The sequence below is a fragment of the Phalacrocorax aristotelis genome, chromosome 2 (genome assembly GCF_949628215.1).
Source record: "Phalacrocorax aristotelis chromosome 2, bGulAri2.1, whole genome shotgun sequence".
Lineage (NCBI taxonomy): Eukaryota > Metazoa > Chordata > Aves > Suliformes > Phalacrocoracidae > Phalacrocorax > Phalacrocorax aristotelis.
In genome coordinates, this window is record NC_134277.1 from 5988582 (window position 1) to 6015338 (window position 26757).

Sequence of the window (26757 nt, forward strand, 5' to 3'; positions counted from 1 at the left end):
CTTTTCAGACTTCGGTGTTAGTGCGTTTCTGGCCACTGGTGGTGACATTACCAGAAATAAAGTCAGGAAAACTTTTGTGGGCACACCTTGCTGGATGGCACCAGAAGTTATGGAACAGGTGAATTGTTTTTCCTAGTATTCCCTTAGCTGATCTGCACCTGGAATTCCATGTTGTTGCCATATTTACTTCAAACTAAGATGATAATTTGGCAGGATTGTCTTTGAGTTGCCTATTGCAGCCAGGCACAAGTACTGGGGAATATTAAGTGTTTGGTAGTTCTTTGCCCTGTTCCTTCTCTTCAGGGCCCTACCTAAGGTAAGGATGAGACAGCTCAGCCATTGCGTAAACAAGATTAAACTACCCCACATTTAGGCAAGAGGGATGGGTAGAATATACATAGTTTCATGCGTGGTAAATATGCACATATACAGCTTGGTAACGTGCTCTTCTGCGCTTGCAAATACAAGAATTCGGGGTAGCCAATTGCAACGTGTTGGAGAGGGGAGTTATTACAGTAAAGTAACATGACTTTATTCAGCTTTCTAGTTTCTCTTGGCCTGTGAGTATCCAGACTGTAATTACTAAGGAATGCTTGCCTGTCCACCTTCCTCCTCTGCCCTTTTGGCTAGCTAAAAGATGCCATACTTCTTGCCGTTGGGTGGAGACGCGTTACCTTTTGTCCTCCACTACTTCTAGACTAAACTACAGAAGCTTTGTCTGTGTGACTACTGATGAAGGCCACCTGGAAACTGTTTAATATGTAATATCGTTGCCCATTTCTGAGCAAGATCCACAACCGAAATTATGCCACAGTCCTGACTGCATTTGCAGTAGCTGTCTGTTGCCTTGATGCTCGGTGCCATAAGCATTCTGAAAATTATCCCACATCCCCTTAAAAACAGTTTGACAGAGGGCTGGGCTCAGGGTTTGATTTTTGACAGGTGTGCCAAGTAGAAGTACAGCTGACTAGAAATGTTCTTCTGGTTTTCCTTCCAAAAATCTCTTTAATAAAAATATTTTGGGAAAACATTTTTTTTTTTTAAAAGTAAACCCAGCTCGTTACTTTTCTCCTTGCTGTTCACAATAAAGTATTTCTGAAGCTTTGGAGGAACTTTTGGAGTTCAGAATTTTGGAGGAATAAGACCCCCATATACATATGTATCTAAAATGAAATGCAGCTAAAACAGTGGTAGAACTTTAATGCATTTTTTCCTATATCTAAACTTCTTGAGGGATTGGGATAATTTTGGAGTAGCTTAAATACAGTATTGATGAAGGGCTTTTTCAATGTTTGGCCTTTTCAGTAGCTCCCCATGGTGGCATTGAGGGGCTGGTGCGTTACAAAACTCCTGCGACCTCCTCAGAGTACGAGTCTCACACCCCAGAGTACAAGACACGCTCCCCAAGTCAGGAGCTGTCTCTGCAAACGTGCTTCTGAGCTGGTTCATTGTCATATACTTCGGGATTTTTTTGTTCTGTTGATTTAAATATAAATAAGAACAGAGTATGCAGTGTCTTTCAAAACCAGATCAGAGTTGTCCCTTGCTTTTCCGTCCTTTGTGTCCTGTCCTGGTGCACAGGGCACAGCAGGCTGGCCAGGACCTAACGGTGCTGCTCCAGGCTCATTGCGATTAGGGTGGCTGCAATCCGCAGGACAACAGGGAAAAAAAGATCTTAAGGAGGGTGCTGAAAAGGGTAAAGGAAGGTTTTAGTGACAAAGGGGGGGGGTTTCTTGATGCAACAGGTGCTTCACCAAAGGAAGCAGATTTTCTAGGGAGTCCAATACTTTCATGAAGGCTCCGTGCATCCAACTTGTTGCAAATATTAGGTGGTAAGGAGGTATTTTGGATGCTGATGGGAAATCCTTCAATGTCCATTTATATCATCTTGCTGTCTTCCAGCAGGTGTCACTCTGAGCCGCTATATCCAACCTGGCAAAAAGGACGAAGGGCTTGCTGTAGGTTAGCCTTCGATATGTAGATCTTATCGACCCAGCTCCCTCTGGTTTACTTCAGCATCATTAAGTTCCTTTAGCATGTTAATACGTGATAGCCTGGCATTGTATTTAATGTATGTTCACTTGACCGATTTATGGCAAAAAAGAGTTGTTGAGGAAAAATAAACGTTCATGTAAACTAACGGCAAGGTGGTGACTAATATGTATTAGACAGCTGTCAAGATGCACTGCTCTAGATGGTTATGAACTTTATGGCTTTCGTTGCAAACAGCGTTATATGACATGATTAAAAAAAGCCCCCACTAAACAGTTAAAATCTCAGTAGAGAACAGGGAGTTGTACAGTGTATAGATGTGCTGCAAGTCTAATGGAAAGATAAAGCTAAAAAATGCCCCGAGTTATTCTCAAAACCTAAAAATAGTGTGGGGGGAGAAAAAAAATAAAACCCTTAGAGCATATTTCTTCCTGCATGGTGTTTTTTGAAATTATACTGGGTATCTGTGCTTGTTTAGTGAAATGACTTGAAATCTATTCATAATCGTGGCATCCATAAACTGTGGCACTTCAGGAAGTCTTTCAAACCTTTAAGGCTTATGAAAATGATGCCTGCAGAGTTGGTGAAATTAACACAAGATATAAACTTCTGTTGCTATAATAAATCTCAGTTCAACTGTAGCATTATATGAAAAATAGTGCAGAAGGGGTTTTTGCTTGTTTGCCAAAATTCAAGATCATCTTAAGGGTAGTTTGGGGAACATTCCTGGCTTCATCACAATGCATGTCTTTCCAAAGCTTGTTAGGTCAGCTGAACACAATATGCCTGTTAGCTTTGATTCAATATTCATTTTCCATAGTCTAGCAAGAAGAAATACAATCCGTTCTAAGCAGCCAAAAAACTTTGATTTTTTTTTTTTTTTTTTAGCTACTCTTGAAGTTAGTACACAATGTTTCTCCCCTGCAGTGGAGAAAGCAAGTGCCAAAATATTACCTAATGATAATGAGGAAGTAACTGCTTTGGCACATGAAATATTTTTTCCTGTGCATGAGGGGGGAAGTAAATGCTATAAATTTTCCTGAACAAGTCCGTATTTAATGTCAAGTGCAGAAGCTACTATTAATTAGCGGAGGGAAGTATTAGCCCACAGACAGGAATCGAGGGGCTTTTTACTGAGGTGGTGTGTACTGAAGTTTCAGGATCGAGCGTGTTTGCGGTCAGATTGATTAAGCGGTTGACTAAAAACGTAGCGAGGCGTATGTCCCAAGGGGATAACAGTCCATCTATTAACTATGAGAGTTTCATTATACTGTTTAATGACTCCCTGTGTCTTTGTGTAGAAGTCAAGAGCGTGGGTTAACCCAGTGCCCCATATGTTCTACACGTGGAGAGGTTTATGGCAGAGCAGTCTTAGTTGCACAGTCCACAACCATCATTTTCACCAGACTATGATTTCTAAAACACCTCCTGATGGTGTAAGGAGCTGGGGGGAGAGTAGGGAGGAAGTATTCTTTCCATCTCTTTAACACCATAGTGCTGGTCTTTCCAAATCCAAGGGGGAAGGAAGGAAAGGGCGAAAGGATGTGTAATAGGCTAAAGACAGGGACTGTAGCGTAGGTTAGCAAGAGGCACGTGATAACATCCTCTAATATTTTTCAGGTCAGAGGATACGATTTCAAGGCAGACATCTGGAGCTTTGGGATCACTGCTATCGAACTGGCTACAGGGGCAGCTCCTTACCACAAATACCCGCCGATGAAGGTGAGCAGCTCTCCAGATACTTGCACAAGATAAAGGATCAGCGTGTTCTGTGGGTGTTCCCAAGAATTTGGCCAGAATGCTTCGTTGAAGAGTTTGTCCTCTCAACTTGCACTTGTGGATCACGATGTTCTTGGATTTATCTGAAGTCACCTTTTAAAAATACGCTGCTTAGTCAGCATTGTCTGAAACTGTATGCAGTTCTTATTTAGATCCTGAGTCTTGCCAGGGTCACAATTCTTGAGGAAAGGGCTGTGTGTTTTAATCCTGGAGCCTCTGAAGGCAGCAGATGTCTTTAGGGATATAAATAATGATTCAGAAAATGTTACCTGGCATCCAGTGACAGTGGGGGGGCGAGCTGCTGCCACTGTCCTACGCTGATAATCGTTTTTGATACCTCTCAGAAATCCTGTTACCAGTTATCGAAAGAACACCTTATGTTTAATGCCAACACAGTCCTGTCAATCACCGAACCAGGGTAGGGCATTTTAGAAAGTACCTCATCAGTATGAAATAGTGTGATATTGTCAGTACGAGTATTTTATTGAAGTTGAGGTGGAGGAAATGTTCTTGTTTAAACAATGACACTTCAAAAATCTTTTCAATATCTTGAACTTTGGAGTCCCATACAGTTTGGCTAACTTTTCCTATTTTCTGCCTCTCGAGCCAGGACCTGCTTTCAATATGCTTTTCTTTCAGGGATCCTACATCTTAAAGTTAAGAGTTTACTCCATCAGTAGAGGTCTGAGGCATCCTGTCCTTCTACTGAGCTTTGATATCACCTTCCTTAGCCCCTTTGAGATTTGATGTGGCCCTGTTTTAGTCACGAAACATTTAGTCCCTTCTGCATTTCCCACCCTCTGGAAGGCCACTTTTCTTCTATTCCTGGGATGCACACTCCTTCGAATCGAACAGGAGGGGGTGGAGAGTCCTTTCTCACCTTTATGGTTAGGGTACTTGCCCTGGGATATGAGGCCTGTGGGTGCCAAGTCCCTCAGCTGTAGGCTTACCATGGAGCAAGCTTTCCTTTTCTGAGTCCTTTAACTGCTGGAGTCCTGTGCAAGGTGGGTGTCACCTCTTTAGGGCCTGGGAGCATCTCCACCTCTCAATTACAATAGCATTTGGGAACCCAATAACTCTTAACTCACTAGAAGAGGGACATCTCTGTATTGCTTTAAATGCCAGGATTTTGCACTGGTTTAACTCTTTGTAGAACAGTATTAATTTTAAGATTTGCGTCGTCTCTGTGCAGGGACTGTTGAGCAGCTGAGTGGTTTAGAAATGCCATTAAGGTTCGTACCGTATCAGTGATTGTGGCAGAGCAGTGAGGAGTTCAGGGAAATGTGTTTCTGGTTTAGCTGTTGCTGTTTTCATTGATACTTTCTTCTGTGCTGTGACTATTGGTAGCATTTTACAGTAGCTCCTGCAATCTGTACTTCTGTTTTATTGTGTTTTGAATGCATGGGTTGTAGCTTTGCATACAAATATCACCTATTTAGTATCGTGTGTTGTCATATGGTAGATAGAATGAGTCTCCAATTCTGTTAGGTATGGGTTCCAGTCATGCAGCCTGCAAGAGGACTTCTCTGTTTTATTTATTGAATGCAATTGTATTTCACTGCAGATTCATTCTGTTACACAGCAAAATGAACCATGCATTAAGTGACCCTCCAAAGATAGGGAGAAAAAGCAGGGAATTTTGTCATGGACTGTGTAATTTCAGCTAGATTGATGGGCTCTTGCTGCCCTAAGCAGTATAGCTGTTGAAAGCTATTTAAATGGGCTGCTTTCTTTTCTAAAAATAGATATTCATCTATATGTAGGTGACAAGTGAAAATAGAAATGAGTAATTTTCTTCCTTTCGTTCAGAGTATCATGGGTGATGTGAAGAAAACAATCAGTTTGGCTTGATGGGTGCTTATGCGAGGAATGTCTTCACCTGCTGTCGCATTGGTACCTGGAAATGAACCCTCGTATTTTTTTATGTTGCCCTTCTCCTTTTATATTAATTTGGTTTCTAGCTAAGAAATGCCCTCAGGGAGATCTAAACAGCCTTTGAATCAAATGTCTTGCACAACACAACTGCTCTCCTCAAATGAGGAAAGCTGGTAGAAGTTCTGCTATGCTTTAGTCACACCAAACAGGCCTGGAAGTGCATCCCAACCTTGTGTTCGGCCCGCAGATCGTACCTTGGGCCAGGAGATGTGATGGAAAACAGCAGCATAAACTGTTGGATATAAATTAACCTGGCTTCCCAAGGAAGGGAGGTGGAGGTAACTCCTTCTAGATTCTGTTGTACAAGTCTTGAACCTCTCAGCTGACAGTCAGAATTTGCAGAGGTGTAAAGGTTTTGAAAACAGTTGTTACTACAAAGTTAGTGAATGTGGGAAGCAGAGGGAAGATGAGAGACCCTGTAATTGCCTTGAGGAAAAGGTAGGTGAGTGTTTGCTGTCTGGTGAATGCAAGGAGACAGTTTAAATTGTAAGAAGCTTCACTCTGAGCTCAGGCTTCCCTCAGAGAGCTGTTGTAATGAAACAGTCCTTGTTGACTCAGATGCTTGATAGAAATGCTTGTCTGAAATACAGTGTCCCCAAGATCTGTCTCTAACAAAGGCCAAGAAAAATCTCATTGCCAATAGACATAATTCTTTCAGGTTTTAATGCTGACACTACAAAACGATCCTCCGTCTTTGGAAACCGGCGTGCAAGATAAGGAGATGCTGAAGAAGTACGGGAAGTCGTTTAGGAAGATGATTTCATCGTGCCTACAAAAAGACCCTGAAAAAAGGTAAGAACAGGTAACACCAAAAAAAATGGGGGGGGGGGGGGGGGGGGGCGGGGACGGGACAAAAAACAACACCACCCCCCAACCAAACAAAAAAACCCCCACCCAACAACCAAACCAAAAAACCCTGAAACAAACCTGCAAAAGTCATTGTATTTTATTTTTTTTAAAGCTGGTATGCTCTTTGCCCCTCCAGTCGTTCAGCCACAATAAACACAGCAATCTTGCTGTGTGGCAGCAAATTCTCTTTGCTGTCCTTATTTTTAAGGATAAATGTCTGGCGTGGTGCTTGGCCAGGGCATGTATCTTCCACGTGGGTTAATGAGAGTGCATCCCAGTCCACTGCATGTGTAGTGCCATTCTCCCCCTTGCCACCTCCGGCAGGTGACCTCAGTTCATGTGTTGTTCCCAGTCAAAGCTGGTCTGTGGTTATAAATTAGAAATTGCACCTTGGGCAATATGTGTTTGCTCGTGAAGCTTCATAAATAAACTCTTTTAAATTTGCCAGTGCAAAGAAGGCTTTCAGTGTAGTTTTGACTTGCTTAATAATAAGTAATATTTACTCTGGGTGTGGGAAACAAAATCAGGAAAAACACTGACAAACTTTACCAACATGTTTTCATGATACAGATTGCTTAAGGGACCTGACGACACTTTCAGTCTTCCTTGTAACAGTAGCTTGTCTGCTCATTAATGTTAGAAATACTACCGAGGGGGTGGTGCGGATGTTGTGGTTCCCGGGAGAGCACTGTATCATTACGTTATGGCATCCTTCAAAGCTGCGCGAGGGTCCAGCTGGCTACGGCACTGTTTAAAACCCACAGCCTGTCACGCAGGAGAGCTCAGATGTCTTTCTGTGGAGGACAGTCATAGCATTTGCCAGTCTGAAACTGTTTAAAGGGGTTTTCATCCTGCATTAAAAATAGTGTTCTTTAAAATGCAACGGTAAAGAAACAAGCATTCCCACAAATCAGTTTTTATAGCTCTTAGTTTTCTTTTTTACCTCAGTAAGGAGACTAATTCTGGAAAGGAAAAAGTCCCTTCATAAAATAATAATAATGAAGACATTTTTCAGTTCCCTCTTGTGACAGATCCAGGAACAAAGGCTTCTTGCGCATCGTGAGATGGGATCTCTCCTAACAAGCTTTACACTTGAAATGCTTAATGAATCCAGTGGAGTGCTTGATAAATGCTGATAGCAGGTTTTTTTTCCCAGCATGATGGTTTTTTCCTTTCTAAAATACATCCTTTCGCTGCAGGTTAGAATGTGTGCTGATCAGAATTAAACATAATCACTTTGAATTGTGGCATACCCGTCTCTCTCCTCAAGCCAACCGCCACTGTCATCGTCCCGACTGTGGGAGCAGGAGGTTGGCCCACAAAGAGCAACGAGGAGAAGCAGATATGCTTATGCATATTGGATGGGTTCTCAACAAGGAGAATTTAGTGCAATTGCTTTTTAATTATTTTTGGGGCTCCCTTGCTATAAGTGGGATGATTTTTTTTGTTAGAGTAGTCTGAGGTGAAATAAAGCCTGTGATGAGTGGCCTTTGCAAGGCACTAATTAAGCTCTGTTAGTATATAAGCACGGTTTGCAGTGTGGCAAACGCTGTAAGCTGGTACTTTCTCATGTAGGCCTGAGCCTTTAGAAAGCTCCTTCTTAACAGACCAAGGGATGCCTTTTACTTTCCAATATTTATCCTAAAGTCTAACTTAAAGGGGAAAATAGTTTGTACTTGTTCCTTTTCTATTTGACAACGGTTGATGGTCCTGCCTGTGTTTAATGGAATTAATTGCACACATCTAATCAAGCATCCCTGAAACAACTCCTACTTGCACATGGCGAGTACTGCACTGCTGCTGTAGGTGGTGAGCCTTCATCTCAATTTTGAGCAAATTGTGTCTGTGATCCTGTTAAACTGGCTCTAAGAGATTTAAGTTCAGTACCAAAATAGGAGCAACTTCTCCATCCACCCCCCCCCCACCCCCACCGCCCCCAGGTTGTTTGTTGCTTTTGATCAGAACACACTGAGTGTTTAAAAGACTGCTGGTGTAAAATTTACTTGGAATACATTGACTGATTTTTAGGAGACTTGCGCAGGAGAAGCCAGTGCCCTTCTGAGATGCCATGTTCCGACAAGCTGCAGCAGCCTGGAGGACCGTTGTGTTGAAAGGCAACATTTATAACTGTCTTTTCTACATCTGTTTTATTGACAGACCAACAGCAGCGGAACTTTTAAGGCACAAATTTTTCACGAAAGCAAAGGTAAGAAACACTTCCTAAACTGATCTGAAAAGTCCTCTCCGCAGCCTCTGCACAGAAGTATGATAAATATGGTGACAGCTTTACTGGCGTGAGTGTGGGCCGTTTCACTTAGGGCCAGCATAGCTGAGTGAGTTGAATGGGTCATTGTGAACAACCAGAATGAACCCCTCATCTGTACCTCCTTGTGGGTGCTGCTGTTAAGAGAAATTACCTAGAAATTCTTGAGCATTTAGATGTCTTTCAGTGGCTTTTGGTTGTTTTTTCCTCTCTTGTAATGGTGCCATTCTGGCTGTGTGTCCAGCCATAAAGGTCTCTGTGGTGGTAAATGTAGTTTATATTTTAGCAAACTCTATCATCAGTCTATATGCAAAGCAGTGAATGAGGCCCACTGTGCAAAGGGCTACCCAAAACTATATCACCCGGTGTTCCCTTATGGAAGGTGAAGATCCTGTGGTACAAAATACTAGGAAACTCCCATTTCTAGCCTTGGAGTGAACTGCCAGTGAGCATTTATGTAATTACCACCTGAAGATTAGCGCATATGCAGTGTGCAAGGTCTTGTTAGGGGAGACAGACAGAAATAATACAGGGGAAAAATCTATATTTCCGTGGGAATGAGGGAGTGTTTTCTGTTTGCTTATTTTTTCTGTGGCATGCGTGTGATCAAAATACATGGGTTTTATAGCAGAGCACAGATTAAACTGTCAAAAAGATATCTGATACATGGGATAGCACAGCACCTCACTAATCAATCAAAGTAGTTTTCAGCTCCCAGATTCAGCTCCCATGGAAGTGGCCACATCTAGATATCTGTATATGAGCTGGATGTCCTATTAAAGTCAACAGAAATCCAACAAGTGCAACCAAGGAAGTCTAGAGAGTGATCCAGTTTATGAAATGTAAGAGTTTGCTTTAGGGCGAGGTCAATTGATGCCTGGGCTCTTGACAGTATTAACTAAGTTTTCATTGTCCATAATGGGATTTTAGGCAACTGAATAGTCTGCATCTGCACACTGGATGCACACTCGGTGTCCAAAGTGTCAAGATGGTTTACACATTGCTGACCTTTCTCCGTTTTAGTTATGCGAGTTATGGTTCATGTTGTACTTCGTTGTGTGTAAAATCTCCTTTGTGCTTTCATTAAGCTGCTGCAGAGTAACACATTAGCATATGTGGTGATAGAAAATTAACATTATTGTAAATGAGGCAATACTTAAACCGGCACCCAAAGTGAAAATGTGTGCCAGCTAATGCGCAGTGTTAAATTACTTTTGTATTGACATCTATAACTTGAGGACAGAGGAGTCCAGCTTCTCTATGTCTATATTGAACCATATATTTAAGTACAGTCTATGTTAGTAAAAGTATGTTTTGATAATGCTGAGAGCCACTTATCAGGAAGTGACAGCGCGTGTCTTGAGGCTCTCCCATCCTACAGGCCAGACACCATCGTGGGGGAGTTCTGGGAGCGCTTCATGGGCAGAGACGGCAGGGCTATCCAACCTTACTCGGGTGGTGTGGGGTACCCAGCCGGACCCCAGTGCTAATGCCAGGGCGCTTGCCTCGCCTGCTTCCTCTGCAGCCAGTAGTTTGGCTTTTGTAGTCAAGCAGTTGGAAACTTGTATGCTCAGGAGCCCACATTAGCCAGCCCAGAGTAGCTTGCTGAAGAAGAAATTTAATATGGTAAAGCATCACAGCAGTTTCCCACTACTTAGTCTGTTGTGATCACTGCATTTACTCACTCTCTAAATGTCACGTGCTCTGCATTTTTTCAGCCACTCTAATTCCTGGGTCTCATTACTCCAGCATATCGAGGTTCCTGCATCCCAGCCTGTCTGACATCTGAGGTTTGCCTTTGACAGTTGGACAGGCATAAATTTAGGGGCAAGATAAAGCAAAGTGCCTGGGTCCAGGTGGTGTAGTATCTGCGAGTGGAAGAATGCCAAATGTCTCAGCGGGGTATCAGATGCTGGGATATAATAAGTATAAGCATGTTCCCAGTAAATCAGATGGAATAGTATACAACTCCTCGATTGTTAGTTCCCTCTCACTTTGCGTAGGGAAGGTGCCACCGCTAGCTCAAAAGGTATTTAGGTTGAAACATCATACGCAGTAGTCCGAAACATGAAGGTGGTTAATATCTTTTGGGGGAATGGGGGTGAAACACGAAAAATGCTTTCTGCTAGAAATAGCCGAACTGTTTCTTTATAGGAGACACTGAAGGAATCAAAGGATGGTTTCATCAATGTAAACGTTTGGTGTGTTGTCTTTTGCAGAATAAAGAATTTTTACAGGAGAAGATGTTGCAGAGAGCACCAACAATCACTGAAAGATCCAAAAAGGTACTGCAAACCTCTTGGGATCTTGCTGTTTACAGTCATATTAGAGGCTTTTTTTATGCTTGTGTTCACATTTTTGATGATAATTATCATAGTATGGCATTTTCCACATAAAGAGCTAGACATTTCATTACAGTACTCAAGCGCCCTGGCAAATGGTGCAACCTGAAGATGCTCTTGTGCTATTTCTCCTAAAAAAAGATCAACTGAAGAAACTGTCTGCTTGACATATCAGTTTTCTGTCTTTGTGCTGAGCAGGTCCGGAGAGTCCCAGGTTCCAGCGGACGTCTTCATAAGACTGAAGATGGTGGCTGGGAATGGAGTGATGATGAGCTAGATGAAGAAAGTGAGGAAGGCAGAGCAGCAATTTCACAGCTCAGGGTGGGTCCTCGAACTCCAGTATCTCTACTGTCTCTGTTTTGTTTCTAACAGTGATACATCTAAATATCCCCGGGAAGCATGTGGCCTTGTTTTAAGTACGATACACACTAAGTTAAAATCCCTCCCCTCGAGTTTGTAGCTGAACCAGAGAAAGCAGACTGAAGGCTGAGGAAATTGTATTGATCTCTCTTCTGTCATCATTCTGGGGCACAGCTGGTCTCATTCAGGGATGCTGAGCATAATTGGGAACATGAATTCAGACAGTCTGCTCCCAGCTCAGCATACTAATTCACTTGAGCTAGGATATTCTCTTTGTTTTTAAGGGTGCTGACTGTTTGAGGTGCTTTCTTCTGGAAGTGTCAGGAGAGGTTTTGTCCTACTGCCCTCTCCAGGATGGAGCTGAAATCAGTAGGGCCTGTTCTTATGGCTGATACTGGAGACACTCAGGGCCTGGTTCTTTTCCCTCAGTTACACTGAAGTCGATTAGTGCTAGTAGAAAATGCTACGGCATCCCCAAAGTGACGAGGAGTGATTGGTCTAGCACTTGAAAATCCTCAAAAAAGCACACACTGCTCCCCCCAACACATACACACCCCCCCCCGCCCTGACTAACACCCAGAAACACAGACGAGTAATGCAGAATGATCAACTAAAAGATTATAATAAATTTCCAGATTGTCTTCCTCGCAGTAGTCAGCAGTGTGGATTTTGACTGTAACAGCTTGCCAGTTCCCTTTTCACTACAGCAGGTAGCTTGAAGTGGACTGTGCATTTTAATCATTCTGTAACTGAATTACTGAGGCAGGGAAGGATTTTGAGGAGACTTTTCAATATGAAAGGGAAAAAAACCAGCACTGGTTTTGAAGCATTTATCCCGTTACAACTATAACTTTTCTCATTTCTCTCTCATTGACTTTTTTTCTTTTACTGGTGTTTCATAGGGACAATATTAAATGCAAGATTTTGCATCTTTTTGGCATCCTTTGAAATGCTTGGGTTTTTAAAGGCTGCTATTGCTTTAGTAATTCCATACTCTGTGGCAACAATTATTGTGTCTTTTTAAAGAGCTTACTGTATCCAGCCTTGTATTACATGGGCAAGGGGGATCTCTCGGTACCAGGTGGATACTACTGAAACTCTTGATCCTTTATAAGTTGAAATCTCCTAATTTTGTTTTGTAGGTTAAAATATAATAAAATTTTAGGAGGGAATATTGTGAAAGACTCTAACTCTGTTTCAGGGATTACTTAGTACTTGTTCTGTCGTGTCTCTAAGCTTAGGATACTATGACTTAGCACTGCTTGCTGTGTTTTGAACAGTACTTCCTTGTTTCATTCCTGTATGCAGAAAAGAGCAGATTGACACACGTTTACAAGCTCCTTTTCAAGCCTTTATTTTTTTTTTTTTTCCCGTCTTGGGGCTTTGGCATATTTCCTTACACTGCTGTCTGTTCTGGTCTCTCTGATTTGGGCTGTGCTTGGCCTTTACTTCTAGGTCTCACATTCAAGAAACCTTTAGGATGGATGATGGAGCAGTTGATCTCAATTCAGTTCCCTAAATATGTATATTGCCATTTTGGAGGCGTCCCATGTAGATATAACGCAGGACTCTTGGAGACCTGTACCTTTCTGGAGGTCAGGAAGGGCACCGTGGCATCTTAGACCTTACTACACGTCCGCTTCAGTGCCTGAATCCTGCCCTGGGTGTCTCTCCTGTGCACAGCTTTTAAGTAGTTTTCTTCAGCCCAAAGACTGAAGGATAGGAACGCCTGTGCACCTCTCGCATTTGATCCCGTTTCGGGCAATCTTAAGGCTTGTATCTAAACTGCCAACGTTTGCCACGAATAAGGTGGTGTTGTTGAGGACCAGTGTTGATCCTGTGTTTTGGCCATATTTCAAACACAGGGTGTAAATTTCACCTGCTTGTAATCCCTCTGCAATTTTAACTAAGTTGTAAGATAGGATAACTTGTATTAACTAGGTGTTACCTTTTATTCCTGCCCATGGCAGGGAGGGGTTGGACTAGATGGATCTTTAAAGGTCCTTTCCAACCCAAACCACGCTGTGATTCCAGCTGTACCTGCATTTTATTGCCGTCAGCCTTGCAGATTGACTTAATTGGCTAAAATACTTCAGTACCATCCAGCATAAAAGCTTCTACGTAAACGTAAAGTGTTTTTATTTTTCGCTTATCTTCACTTTCCAGAAAAAGTAAGGCGAACTTAACGTGTACAAATGTGTATTTTACAGGTATCTTGCTAGGGCTGCACCTGAAAGCAGACAAATATGTATTACAAACAACCAGAAATACCTGCCCAATTCATTGGATAAGCACTTGCGGGCTCAACATTACCTTTTGGATATAAAGATTTACTGAACTTCTTTGCTCTCAGTATTTAAAACCTTGAATTCGAATTAGAGCAATTGTGCTATGTGGGCTCTTAAATCACTTGCTTCCATTACCCAGTAAACCTGCGCAGTGGCACGCGGTGTGGTTGCATTTCACTGGTTACTCGCATCGTCTGTCATTACACAAGCAAAAGTAAGTTAGAACTAACACAGGTCAGCACATCCCCAAAGTCATCTTATTTGTGCTTTAATTAGGTAAATATATTTTCACGTTTGTCCTATTTCCTTTCTGTCTTTTCATGTTTTCCCTTTGTTTACCTCTGACTGCTGTTTGTCTGGGTTAGTTGTTAGCTGTGGGGCAGGGCCAGCGTCTCCATACTTGTCTGTACGGTGTCTAGCACACTGTGATCTGTCAGACAAGCTCCGTTTGAGTTATTCCTTGAGGCATCTGGGTACTCATGGATGTGAGCTTTGTGCCTGAAAGAGCAGTGCAGCAGCTGTGGCCTGCAGAGGTGGAGCGTGGCTGTTTATCTCTGGGAGCAATGCCACATTTTTCGTCTTGCCTGGTAACTGTCCAGTGAAGGCGCAACATATCGAGTTGGATTTCGGGCTTTGCCTTTCCAGCCGTGTGACTTTTTTCATGACACTCTTGGCGCATAGTCACCCTGAAGCAACTGTTCCGTCTCCTCCTGTCCAGAGGGTTTTTTGCAACTTGCTGTTCTGAGAATAAGAGCTTTTGCTTTCTCTCATGAGGGGCCTCTGGGTCTTATGTTACAAATTGCTCTGATCTGCATTGGTTAAGTTAGTGGCATTGGTTAGTGCATAAACTGGTTCAAGTTAAGGTAGTGCCATGATGAGATTTATGTTCTTCTGTCAAAATTGTACTGTCCTAATTGCAACCTGTGTTTTAGACCATTGTGTGGAGAAGGCACATCTATTTTATTAATCCCAGCATGGACCAAGCCATCCCACCTATCTATATCTGCATGGTAATTGGGCCTGTTACAAGTGAAAGCTGCAGGCTCTCTTAATTGCAGGGCTTTCCAGGAGTACTTGACAATTCCTTCCTGCTCACAGGAAATAGCTAATGTACGTTATCTTTGGTTTAGTGATAAGCAAAGATTGGTCATGTTACTCTTGACTGCACTTTCCCCTCCATTCCACTGTCTCTGTTTCATTGCTGAACCTGCATACAGCTGTCAGTGTTCTGCATTCTCTCATGGAGAGCATAGCATGATGCAGAGTCCAAGGGCAAGGAGAGCAGGCAAGGGATTTCTTTCTATAAAGCAGCATAAGTAAGGCTGACTTTTCCTCCTCTTCCCTCCCCCCAGCACAAGGTTTTGTATGCTTTAAGCAAATTGGTTTCCAAACTAGTTCCCTAAGTATATGAAGGGCATTTGTTTCCTAGCAGAATTCTGCAAGGCAGATTTGTGTGGCTTATCTTTTTTTGCAAGACTCGGATAGCTTAAAATGGATTTTGCCATACTGGTGCACAAGTAATTTGATCCAATCTGAGTGATCTTCAAGAGCACTGGATTTTGCTAATGGTTAACAATGGTAGCGGCTTAGGTGTTGTATGTCACTGTGTAAATACCAACTGCAAGTCCTGAAACGTGGCCATATGTTTCTGGGTATTATGATATGCTTTAGGTTGCCCACAAATTGTGTGGCTTCCCTTTTATTATGCATCTTAATACATATGCGTAATTTGAAAACAATTATGTAGATTTCATATGTTCAGTGTGGTTCAGAAAAGTCCTTGTAGTCATTAAGTCTCATTTTTGTCAAGGCAATGACAGCTTTTTCTTTTTTTTACAGTCTCCCAGAGTGAAAGAACCTGTACAGAATTCCGAGGTAATTTATAATTGCAAATGACTTCCCGAAATGGTGACTCCTAGTTATTGCTGTTGTTGCAAGGAACGTGGGTTTTATTAGCCTTTGAAAACACTATTGTGTGAAGTAGAAGCTAGTATCTAGCTGAGCTCTGCTTGAAAACCTCTCTGTAAAAGGAATCATTAGCCTTGTAACGCCAAGAGGTCTTTCTGAGGTAAGTTTGGCGTACATCTTTTCAACTTTACTTGCTGTGGCAGAAATCTGTTTGTTGTAAGGTAATGAATTGGCTGCAAGAACAAGCTAAGCAAAACTGTGTTTCAATTTCCTCTTTAAAAAAAAAAACCAACAAAAACAAAACAAACAACAAAGCACAACTTTAGAATGTCTGTTTTGCATAGCCTAATTCATTGGTTTGGAGCCTATCCTCAGAATTGCAAAATAAAACGGTAGTAGTATTTAATAGCAAACTTCAATTGCAAATTATAGTCTTTCTTCAGTTCTGTCCTGTTTCTTATGTTAGGAATATTAGTATATCTTATCTTTCAATGATAGAGACTGTTTATCTTGTAGAGTATGCGCTATGTCTGTCTTTCCCTACCTGCATGGAAAGACAAACAGGGCTGTCTCCTAGCAATTAGTCTTGGGTTAGGCTGTCCTGTTCGATCTTCATGTGTTTCCAAGGATGGCTTGTAAAGGGGGATCTTAAGAAAGCTACAGTTCTGCTGCTGTAATTTGGCATAAAGTCTGAATTCAAATAAAAAGCTGAAAACAGGAATCCCTTTGGGATGAGTTTCCCTGTTATGATACATCCCTTAATATGTATTGTGGTTTGGAGGTCTGCTGCCCAAGTTTTCAATATTCAAGGTGATTTCTATTTCCTACAACTTAGCAGAGTAAGTTGGAGGGCACATCGAAAAAGTGCCATCAAGCTTACAGCTCTTTGGCCACTATGCCAAAATCAGTTTCCCTGTTCTAAATAACACAAGAGGTAAAAAAGGTTAAACTTTCATTTAGCTCTTTTCCTTCACACTCAAATTAATTGCATGTGATTCTTTCTATTCCAAGGGACCAACTTTAAGTTCAGTCCTAAATAGTCTTGTCTTGTGTGTTTTGAAGAACTTAAGCTCTGAATTCGCTTTTCAGTTGAATATCCGGATTGCTTTGATGCTGACATTCATTTTACAAGTAGCTAAGTTGTTGATAGTTACCTTAGTGCCTTGCTAGGTTGTGTTCTCTGAAAGGAACTACCAGTCAAAGCAGAGTTGCTCTGCTCTGACTGTTTGGCTACTTGGAAATATAAGTAGGATAGGGTATGATCTGTGTGCATCCAGCCTTGCTAGCTGCCACGTGTAATCTTTGTCCAAGATCCACAGTCATGCCGCTATCTTGGTTTCTTATCCTTCTTTACTGGTGAGTAAAACCTGGAAATATCAGGGCAGAGAGGTCCCTCTACATAAGGCAACATTAAACCCCTCGAACACCAACTTAGGATCAATGTTAAATGTCCTGGAGGCCTAGGAATGCCCTTGGCATTGAACTTCTCTAAGTGATGTATGTGTCAGACGAGCACTTTTTGGGAAGCTGGTGCTTGAGTCAGAACTGGAGTTCCTTTTCTCATCAAAAGGCCTTTTTGCTTGCAGCTATTCCCATCAGCTGAGCCTCCAGGTCCTTCACTCAATGCTCCAGCACAGGCACCTACTCAACTACCTCAGGCTGCAGGACAAGTACCTGCGCAACCTCAAACTGCTGTACCTCCACCTAGTCAGGCTCCTCCAGCAGCCCCAGCAGCAGCCCAGGTAAGAATTGAAACCTTTCGTACCAGCTTTCAGCTTTGCACTTTGCCGTCTGTTCAAGATGTGCTAAAATTATCTGAAGCAGTTAAAGAAGCTTGTCCGCAGTTGCATTCGTGCTGCTGCTTATGCAGAAATGACTGACGGCTGGCCTGGTGGCTTGCAAAAGGAAGAAAGTCGATGTGGCCCAAGCAGTTTTTCATTCTTATTCTGTGGGTGAGCAGTGACTTTTTTGTGTTGTTCAGGGAGTGGACTCTGTTTGGCTTGAGGCAAGGTTAAAGGTAAGAAGAAAAGGAGAGTCTCACTGTAGTGGCAGCTGCTTCATCCTGGTGTTTAAGGTTCGGCACAAACAGGCTCTGATTGTGTCTCTCAGCATCATGGTCATCTATGGGACGACAGTGAGGACAAAAGTGAGAGGAAGAAACCAGAATGTGCAAATTCTCCAGGCTTTGAAAGAAAGGCAGGAGGTCTGGGCTAAAACTGTCCTTGTAACAGTCAAAGGTTGTGGAGAACCTCCATCTTTGGGAAGCTCTGAACCTCGTGGTGCTTTCAAACACTTCCATTTCAAGCAGAGAGGGTAGAACGGACCTTTGCGGGGGTGGAAGCACAGGGAGTGTGAAAGCTTGACAAGTCCATGTTTAGTTCTCAGCTACGTCACCCCAAAGTGTAAGATACAGGTCAGATAGGCAGGCACAGCAAAGTCAGGAAAGAGCTCTGACTTGCGTCAAAAAGAGAACAACGGCCAAACCAAATCATTACTGAGATACTTGGAACACGTCTTGTGGTTTGCTGGAGTAAAGCACTGCAGAGTTTGCCAGACTCCTGAACGATGGCACCTCTTTTATAAAAGACGCTAATGTTCATATTTGTTGGTGGGGTGAGACTGTCAGTGTTGGATGGGGCCAAGCTAGCATCATCCTTTGGCAAACCCAAGGGGAAGAAACTTGGCAGTGTTGGTCAGAAAAATAACTTAGACTTGCTCCTTTCTAGAAATGTTTCATAATTTTTATTTTAAAGAATGTAGGAAGATACGTATATCACGTCACTGCAGTCAGCTCATGTTCCTGTTTACAAAACCATTAAAGACAGTGTGTTAGTCATTAAACAAAAATAGTGGAGTTGGGGTCTGACATATTCTTGGCTACATTAAAAGTAACTTTAATACTTAAATCAAACCCTTTCAAATCTCTTGAAAAAGGGCCAGTGTTTAATCCCTGGATTTTATGCAGCAGTTGAAACACCAACAGCAGCGAACGCCAGGACACTCGGTTTGGTAACTTGAAGTAGCAGCATTGGCTTCAGTGAAAGTGTTTTGATTTGCGCTAGGAGGGGATCTTGCTCCCTGCCACTAGTGCCCAATAGCTTATTTTTTGGTAGCTTGTCCTAAGGTGAACTTCATACCTCTGTGGCAGAGTGTTCTTCTTCATAGCCCTTTTTGTTTGGTCAGTGTGTTCCTCTTCATAGCACTTTTTATCAGCGCATTCTCCTTTATAGCTCTCCTCTGATTCTTGTAATTCATTGGTTACTATTTTGCAGACCTCCAGGCTTCTCTGTGAACCCTTGTTTGTTTTCAGTGACCTAGTAAAGCTTTCAGCTTCAGCAGAAACAAGATTGTGGTCAGAAGCCCTGAGCTGCATTGCTGGCACAAGAGCACCAACAGATGGAGTAAAATACTGGTCTTAAACAAAGGGTTTTTTCCTTTTTCTCTCATGAAAAAGCAAATGATCTAGATGAAAAAAACTTGGTCAAGACTTCTAGGCTTAAATTATCAGCCTAGTGTTGTCTGTCTTGTTACTGCAGGTTTAAGATCCCTGCCTCAGCATGCGCAGTACAGATGACTTTGGCAGTGGAAGAGTGACTGACCCTTTTCTGCTTGCTTTGGGGTTTTTTTTGGCGGAGACTGATTAACAATTAGCCCTTTACTGGAAGTATCACAAGTGCTATAAAGATGGACACCTCCTGGATCTGTCTTTCTGGAAATTTGCTGCTGACCAATATAAAATGCTTTGATTGCAGGTTTCAATAATTACTCAGTCGGAATTTAGAAATTAAAATAGGCAGCTATAGAATTGCTGCTAGATGCTCTTAAAGCTTCTGATTTCACAAAAAAGTAACTAAGACTACGCTAATCTGCCAGTTAAATTATTACCTAGGTTCACTTCACAATTGTATCGGGTTTTTAAATGACATGTTCAGGCAGGGATCAAAACACAGGAGGTCTTGAAGCTGTCATGAATGCCCAAAAACCTTGAGTTTTGATGCAAAGCAAGAAATTTTTTTTGCATTTAGCCCCTCTTCTGAAGTCTCCTACTGCTTTGGCATTCCTCAAAGTTGTGTAGCTTTTACTCTCTTCAAGACAATTGCACAGAGAACCTCCTGGCTTACTGTTTAAGTGTGAAGTTCTCATGTTTGCCTAGTCTCTTGTCTTTTTCACTGTAGTGTCATGATTCCAATGATGAGTTAAACTTTCATTTCTATTTATAGTTGATCAAGGTTATCTCTAGTTTTAAAACCAGAGAAAGGAAGTGTTAATCTGCTTTAAAATGATGTAATCCTATTGCAGGCCCCACCTGCCCCTGCTGCAGCTCCGGTACAGGAAGATACGAAAGTCCCCATCAGCCTTGTACTAAGGTTAAGGTAAGGACACAAAACTGACCTGTTCTGTCAAAGTGAGCCTTTGTAGAGAGGGACACTCTTAGACTTCTGCAGTGCATCTTTCCCCCTGCCTTTTAATTAAAAGGGTGGTGGTTATGTTTCTCAGCTTGGATTTCATCCGCTCTTCTGAAACTGAGACCTGGAAAAGCAGTTTCTCTCATCCACTTCTTCGGTTTGGCAAGAGCTGTAGATTGAAAGAGGTTTTTGATGTTTGTATAAATACTCCTAAACTCTGACAGGGTGGGAAGGAAGGACTTAGCTGAGTTCCCTAAAGGGGATCAGGGATCCAGGGTTCTGGCTGTGTGCTGGACCTTCTGACAATGCAGGCACAACTTCAGACTTCAGCCAGTACTGAGAGTGAAGAGCTTTTACCCCATTCAAGGCATAGATTCTGCTCAATGTAAGAAAAAGGATTGTAAGTCCATTCTACTATCATTACACATATTGGCGTTTCTCATTTAAGGAACCTGCCTTTCCTCTCTGTAGGCATCTTGGTTGTTGTTAGCGTTGGGCTGGGACTTCGGAGCATCACCTCCCAGTCATTCGTGGGCAGTTGCCTAATGTGTGTGCATCTGCAGTCAGTGAGTGCTTCCTTCCCCCGAAGGATGTGCTCCAAGGAGGTGTCTGCTGGCAGATACAAGTTGCTGAGACAGTGGAACAACATGGCCTTATACCAGAGAGGTGATGCTCACTCACTTATCATGGACTTCAGCCCACTCAGGCTCTGTCAGGCTGAGGCGCAGAGTGTGCCGAGAGCCCTGCTTCCAGATGCACACCCACGCGAGTAGTTTCTGCCCTAGGAGGAGGAAGGGTGCACTGAGTTTACTCGTCTTCACAGACTGATTATTCAATGGCGACACTTTCTTTTGGGCACCAATCAGTGCGGTGAAATCGTCTCTTCTATATAAAATTCTCTTCTTTCCACAGGAATTCAAAAAAAGAGCTCAATGATATTCGATTTGAATTTACCCCAGGGAGAGGTAAGCTGGTGGGAAGTTCCAGTGTGTGAAGGTGGTTTTGGTGAAGGGCAAGTTTTGTGTTCGGTGTTGTGCAGTTGTGTGCGTGGAAACCGTATATGAGTGTCTGTCCGCAGTGCCTTCCTAAAGCGCTTGCCTTGTGGTTGGGCTTGGAGCACTGCTGTTGAGAAGTCCCTTCTTGTAAAACTGTTTGTGGATGTGGCCCCTGGGTGAATTCCAACTCAGAGTTTGACAGCATAGCTCAGAGCTGTCTGACTGCACCTGGTGTACACCCTACTATCCATCTTGCGTAAACAACACTTTTGCTGTTTGATTTATAAAAGCTGCTTAAGGTTTCTATGTGATGCCTTCATCAGTTGGACAATTTTTATCATGTAGTGACTGGCTTTTGGGTTTCTCTCCAACAGACACTGCTGACGGTGTGTCTCAAGAACTCATTTCAGCAGGTCTTGTTGATGGCAGAGATCTGGTAATAGGTAATTACGTATTATTTTTTCTGCTCTAACCATTTCAGTCATTTTTTGCAGTTTAAAATGACCTGATTAGTGGGCACTAGAGAGTTTGCTGTGGCCTTGGTTCACAACCTCAGTGGCTCTGCAAAACTGCTGTTAATTCTGGTGGCAATTCTCTGCTAGTACATTTAGGCAACCCCCAGTCCACAAGAATAGGATGGAGTTGGAAACATTATGAAGCAAATGTTCCTTGTAATGCAAAACGAAGGCTAATCGATGCGTTAGCTAAATCGTTACCATCTGACATATACGCCTTGCCAAATTGCTGCACAAGCCTGTACTGCTCACAGGTCCTGCGCAAGAGAGGTCTGGGACTGGAATCAGCCAGGCTTTTTTTGGTTTAAGTAGGGCTGGGGAAGGAGGCATGAAGAGTGCACGCCCTGGGGGGGCAGCACGTGTTGCTGCACTTCAGGTGAGCATGAACAGCTAGATGAGCAGCTACCTCTGGCAGCAGATTGCTAAATAAATGTGTCCTCCTTTGCAGCAGGTGAGGCTTTTAAAACTGTCAGCATTGCCTGTGTTTCAACTACAGCAAACAAAACTGTTCCTTATACACAGGCTGCAACATCTGGAAAGGCTGCCAGTGCAAAATTAACTGGATTTCCAGGTGCAGTTGAGTAGTTTATTACTACTAATCCCACCACATCCAGGAAAAAATACCTCTGAAAAAAGCAGCATAGTAACAAATGACAGCATCTTCCCAGTTTAAAGCTTTTGATTTAAGTAGGCTGAGTCTAAATGAGACCTCAACTTTTTCCGTCATTTTAAAAGTTCTAAGTTTGCTGGCTGATACAAAGAGGCCTGATGAGTGTGGTATGTTTTTCTCTAGCCTGTCCTAATATTTGCCCGTTCTCTTTGTGTGTGTGTGTCTGTAATTTCAGTTGCAGCTAATTTGCAGAAAATTGTGGAAGAGCCCCAGGCAAACAGATCCGTCACTTTCAAACTGGTATTTATTCCTGTTCCCTAATTGAACAAGTTGTCGCTTGGAAAGAGAAGGCATCACATATAGACGCCTGTGATGTCTACTGTAGGCATCTGATATACGTGCTCAAAATCCTCCCTTCTTTCCCAAAGCTTCCTACTGGTTGTCTAAGAGTAGGCAATGCAGGCTCCCCGCTTGCATCCCCTGGGTTAAATAACTGTGCGAGGTGATGTACTAATGCAGACATTCCCGTATCCTGGCTAATAAGCACATACAAATGTTACAAAGGGTATTTTCTAGGCTTGGAAAATAATCTTGCCCAGAAAGGGCAGAAATATATGCTTTGAAGTGGGCTAAGAAATGCCACGTACTGCTTTCTTGGAGAAGGAGAATGGGGAAGTTCCAAATACATTGTCTCTGAGGAGCAAATGGGGGGGGGGGGGAAAGGCAGGGGGGGAGAGGGCAAAAGAAGAGAGCCAGACCTAAGAGAAGATGGGCTAGGAGAGGAGAAGGAATGGCAGGTGAATCCCTCAGAAGTGGTGAAATTCAGAGGTAGTTATAGCGGCAAAGCGAAGGTGTAACCAGTTTACTGATAGTGAAGCAGTAGCTGCTGTTATTTTTGACTCTTTCTATGGGGAGGTTTCCCTTGTTCTGCCCCGATCAGTGCACTCAGCCCTAGACAGAGCAGGCAGTGGCAAAACGTCAGTCCCAGCCTTTCCTAGCTTCAAAAAAACCCAAAGAAACAAAGAGGAGGGGTGGGAAAAAGCGCTCAATTTTAGCTTTGGGTAGTGTGAGCTGCTAAACACAGTGTAAAGCTGTCCTGTGGTTACTCCCTCCCCAGACCGTATCTGATACACCTCGTTGCGGTACATGGCGTGGTACGTGTCGGAGGGTAGAGCACGCACGTTGCTATTTGGATCTCTGTTCCTTGTGTTTCAGGCATCTGGTGTCGAAGGCTCGGATATTCCTGATGATGGCAAACTTATAGGATTTGCACAGCTCAGCATCAGCTAAACCATGGTCCCAGGAGATGTTTCCCAACTGAGAACCCACATGTGCATATTCGTAATGCTTCTGTTAGCCTAAAAAAAAAAAAACCACTACTGCCAAAGAATTGAACTACAGCCCCCTTCCTAGAAGCTTTAACACTTTCCTTAATAGGATCACAAACCTTCCTGAAATTACCGATGGCGTTTACACCTTTTGTAAACAACTCTCATGTTTTTGTATCTGTCATCTCAAACATGCAGATCCAACACATCATTGCCTGCATGTTCATTTTATTATTGCCTTACTTTAAAGAAAAATACTACTGAGTACGAAGCAGGGGGTTCCACTGCTCTGATGATCTTGCCTAAATGTTTGCTTACATGTGGTTTCATTTTTTTTTTTCACTTGCTAGTTTTGCACAAGTTTTAATACTGAACGGATCTTCTTTTTGTTCTTTACGTGCTTCTCCTTCCATCTGAAACACCGATGTACATGTTGCTTGGGTCACCTGGAGGGCTGAGAAATCTGCTTCTCTTCGGCTGTGTGTGTTTTTTTTGGTTTGGTTATTTTGTTTTTTCAACTGCTGGTTAGAATGCTTGCGCCTGAGAGAGCAAGCCAAGTCTTAACCCACAGGAGGGAGAGCCTTCTTCCCTTGTGTTTGTGTTTTTGAGAAGTTCCTTGACTTTGAGGTGTTAGAAGTCAGCTTCCCTTTGTAAACTGCCTTAATTTTATTGGAATTTTTTTTTCTACTATTTTGGTTCTCTCCACATGAGTGCCAGGCGTGGCATGAGGGCTGAACCTTTTCATTTACGTTAAGCAGTCCTTCCTCAAAACATCTTTCTGCATCTTAGATGTAGTCTGTTCTTGAAGCAGACCAGTGAGGCGTTACTGCCTGGAAAGTGGTCTTTCAGATGATCAACAAAATATCTGTGGTCAGAGGGAGAGGAGACCTGTGTCACCCTGCGTTTGGAAAAGATGCACTTCAAACTGTTCCTCAAAGCCAGGCTGCTGTGCCTGGCCGCGCGAGTCCTCCCGACGTCTTTCCCAGTCCTTTGCAAACTGGTACCCGTGGAACCATCCCTGTCATGTTTTACAGCAATAAAGAATCGCCAGTAGAGTGGTAGTACTGGGCAAGCGAGCGCCGGGCTGCGTCCCTCCTGCACTAATCGCTTGGGTCGTCAGCCTTCTCGTCGGTCCAAGCCTCGACGTTTGATCAGGATGTCACTGAAACCCTGTCACACACGTATTTAGCTTTTATTTCTATGTGGTGTTGAATTTGAGTTTCTACATGAATAATATAAATTATACTCTGAGTTTGATAAGAGACACTTGTAATGCAATATGTGAATAATAAATGGTGTTGATTTTTTTTTTTCTTCCTGCTGTTTCACAGTTGGCCTTTGTAACTGCTCTTGGCTCTGGAGTGTTTTCTACACAGAAATTGTAAGCCTGTAATTTAACACACAGATGGAAACGTGTTTGGTTTCCATCAGCCACAAACAATGCAGAAACAGAGTGTTAAAGCAGAATGACTGAGTTCAATTAGGAATTTTTTTTTTATTTCCAAGTCTTCAGATGAACAATCTGTATTTATATATTGTTCTCTATGAGCAGCTGCGGAAGCTTCCTGAATTGTGCATGTTCTTTTTATACCGCCCTTGTTGCTCTTAGCCTCTAGGTGGATGTTGGGTACGTCCCCATGGGCTATTTGCAGCCCCATGGCTGGTGAGTGTGAAGGGGAGGGCAAGGAGAAAGAGGGTTTGGGAGCAAGAGCATCCCAGGGTGCTGAAGAGATGCTTTCCAGAGCCCAGGAAGTGGGTGCCTGTGAGCAGGGAGTTGGTGGTGGCTGGGTTTGGCCAAGTGTTTGTGTGGCACCTCTGGCCCTTTCTCCTGTTGACTGACACAAACCACTGCCTACGGCTTCCCTCAGGGAGCTTCTTGGCTTGGGAAGAGCAGGCTGGCATCTCGATTTTCATGTCACCTTGCGTGGATATGGTTATATTGGAAACCCTTGGGATACTGAGACAACATAGTCTCGTACAGTATTATTTCCCTTCCGCCCACATGCCATGGGGACCCCCTCGTTCATTTCTGTACTGGTGCTGAGAAAGTAGGAGTCAAACTGCTCAAATGGAACAATCCATCATCTATTTATTATTCCCCACCTTCCCAAAGCCAGGACCTAGAGAGCTTTAGCTCACCCTAACCCAAGCTCCTTTGTTCTTTAACGGAGAAAGCAAGTAAGGAAGAAACTGATGGTTTTTTGCCCTTTAGATCTCCAGATGTTTTGGGTAGGGATCCAAAATATTTACTTGGGCTATTACAGTGCTAGACAACTGTCTTTTCTGATGTTGTTCCAGTAAGTGCCAATGCTGTTCATAATTGTTTTCCAGTGTCATTAAGAATTTGGTTTTTGTGCAAATTTCTGATCCGAACCTGGAAACGGGTTGTAATTTTAAGTTAGTTCCTACTTTTAAGGACAATGCTCTGTTAATGAAAACGGATCCTCTTCACAACTTTGGTGTATTGTAGATTATAATGAAAGATGTAAAATATTCAGGCTTTTTTCCTTTTTTGGACTTTGTATTTTACTGCATGTCTCTAATTTTTAATCAATAAAGAACAAATTGTCCATTGCCACGTGTTCGGTGGGTAGTTTGCGTGTCTTTGGGTTGGATGGTGTATTTTGGAGAAGCGTTTGTCTGAGTGGTGTCTGCAACCCCCAGGGCCTTTCTGTTTGGGGCAGTGGGGGGTTTGACAACCCCAGGGAAGACTCGGTGAGGAAGGGGGTGGGGATGCTCTGCAGGAGTTGTGTGCAGACATGGAGCTGGGCTAGCACCTAGGACTGTGCCAGGGGCTTGTCTCCAGCTGAAAGGTTTGGTGTAAGCTCTGCATGCCCTGTGGAGCTGGGGATGGGCTTCCCCTGTCCAGGAGCACCTCGGGGCGACAGAAGCACAACTGCGCTCCTTCCTTTCCATCTCCACAATACTTGTTCTTTCTGAATTTAAACCTCTGATCAAGAGGTGCCTCTGAGGTATCTCCCTTATATCTGTAGCGGAGCCAGGACTTCAGGAAAATGTGCTGATGGCGAGGGGTGGGGCCAGGTATGTCCCCATCTATCATCATCCTGACCGCTTGTGCTGGTTTTGGCTGGGGTAGCGTTAACTTTCTTCACGGCAGCTAGAATGGGGCGATGTTTTGGACTTGTGCTGGAAACAATGTTGATAACTCAGGGATGTGTTAGTTATC

General features: G+C 43.0%; 1 protein-coding gene across 1 annotated transcript in view; it reads left to right on the forward strand.

The window, feature by feature from the left end:
- Window positions 1-26144, forward strand: part of OXSR1 (oxidative stress responsive kinase 1) — a 92644-nt gene extending 66500 nt beyond the window's left edge. The window contains exons 6-18 of the mRNA XM_075082251.1: window positions 9-118; window positions 3613-3714; window positions 6365-6498; window positions 8713-8761; window positions 11038-11103; window positions 11359-11481; window positions 15648-15683; window positions 17303-17458; window positions 20016-20089; window positions 21035-21087; window positions 21492-21560; window positions 22478-22542; window positions 23458-26144. Coding sequence (XP_074938352.1) covers window positions 9-118; window positions 3613-3714; window positions 6365-6498; window positions 8713-8761; window positions 11038-11103; window positions 11359-11481; window positions 15648-15683; window positions 17303-17458; window positions 20016-20089; window positions 21035-21087; window positions 21492-21560; window positions 22478-22542; window positions 23458-23532 — 1112 coding nt within the window. The 3' untranslated portion in view covers window positions 23533-26144. The remainder of the gene's footprint in view (window positions 1-8; window positions 119-3612; window positions 3715-6364; window positions 6499-8712; window positions 8762-11037; window positions 11104-11358; window positions 11482-15647; window positions 15684-17302; window positions 17459-20015; window positions 20090-21034; window positions 21088-21491; window positions 21561-22477; window positions 22543-23457) is intronic.
- Window positions 26145-26757: the final 613 nt, after the last annotated feature.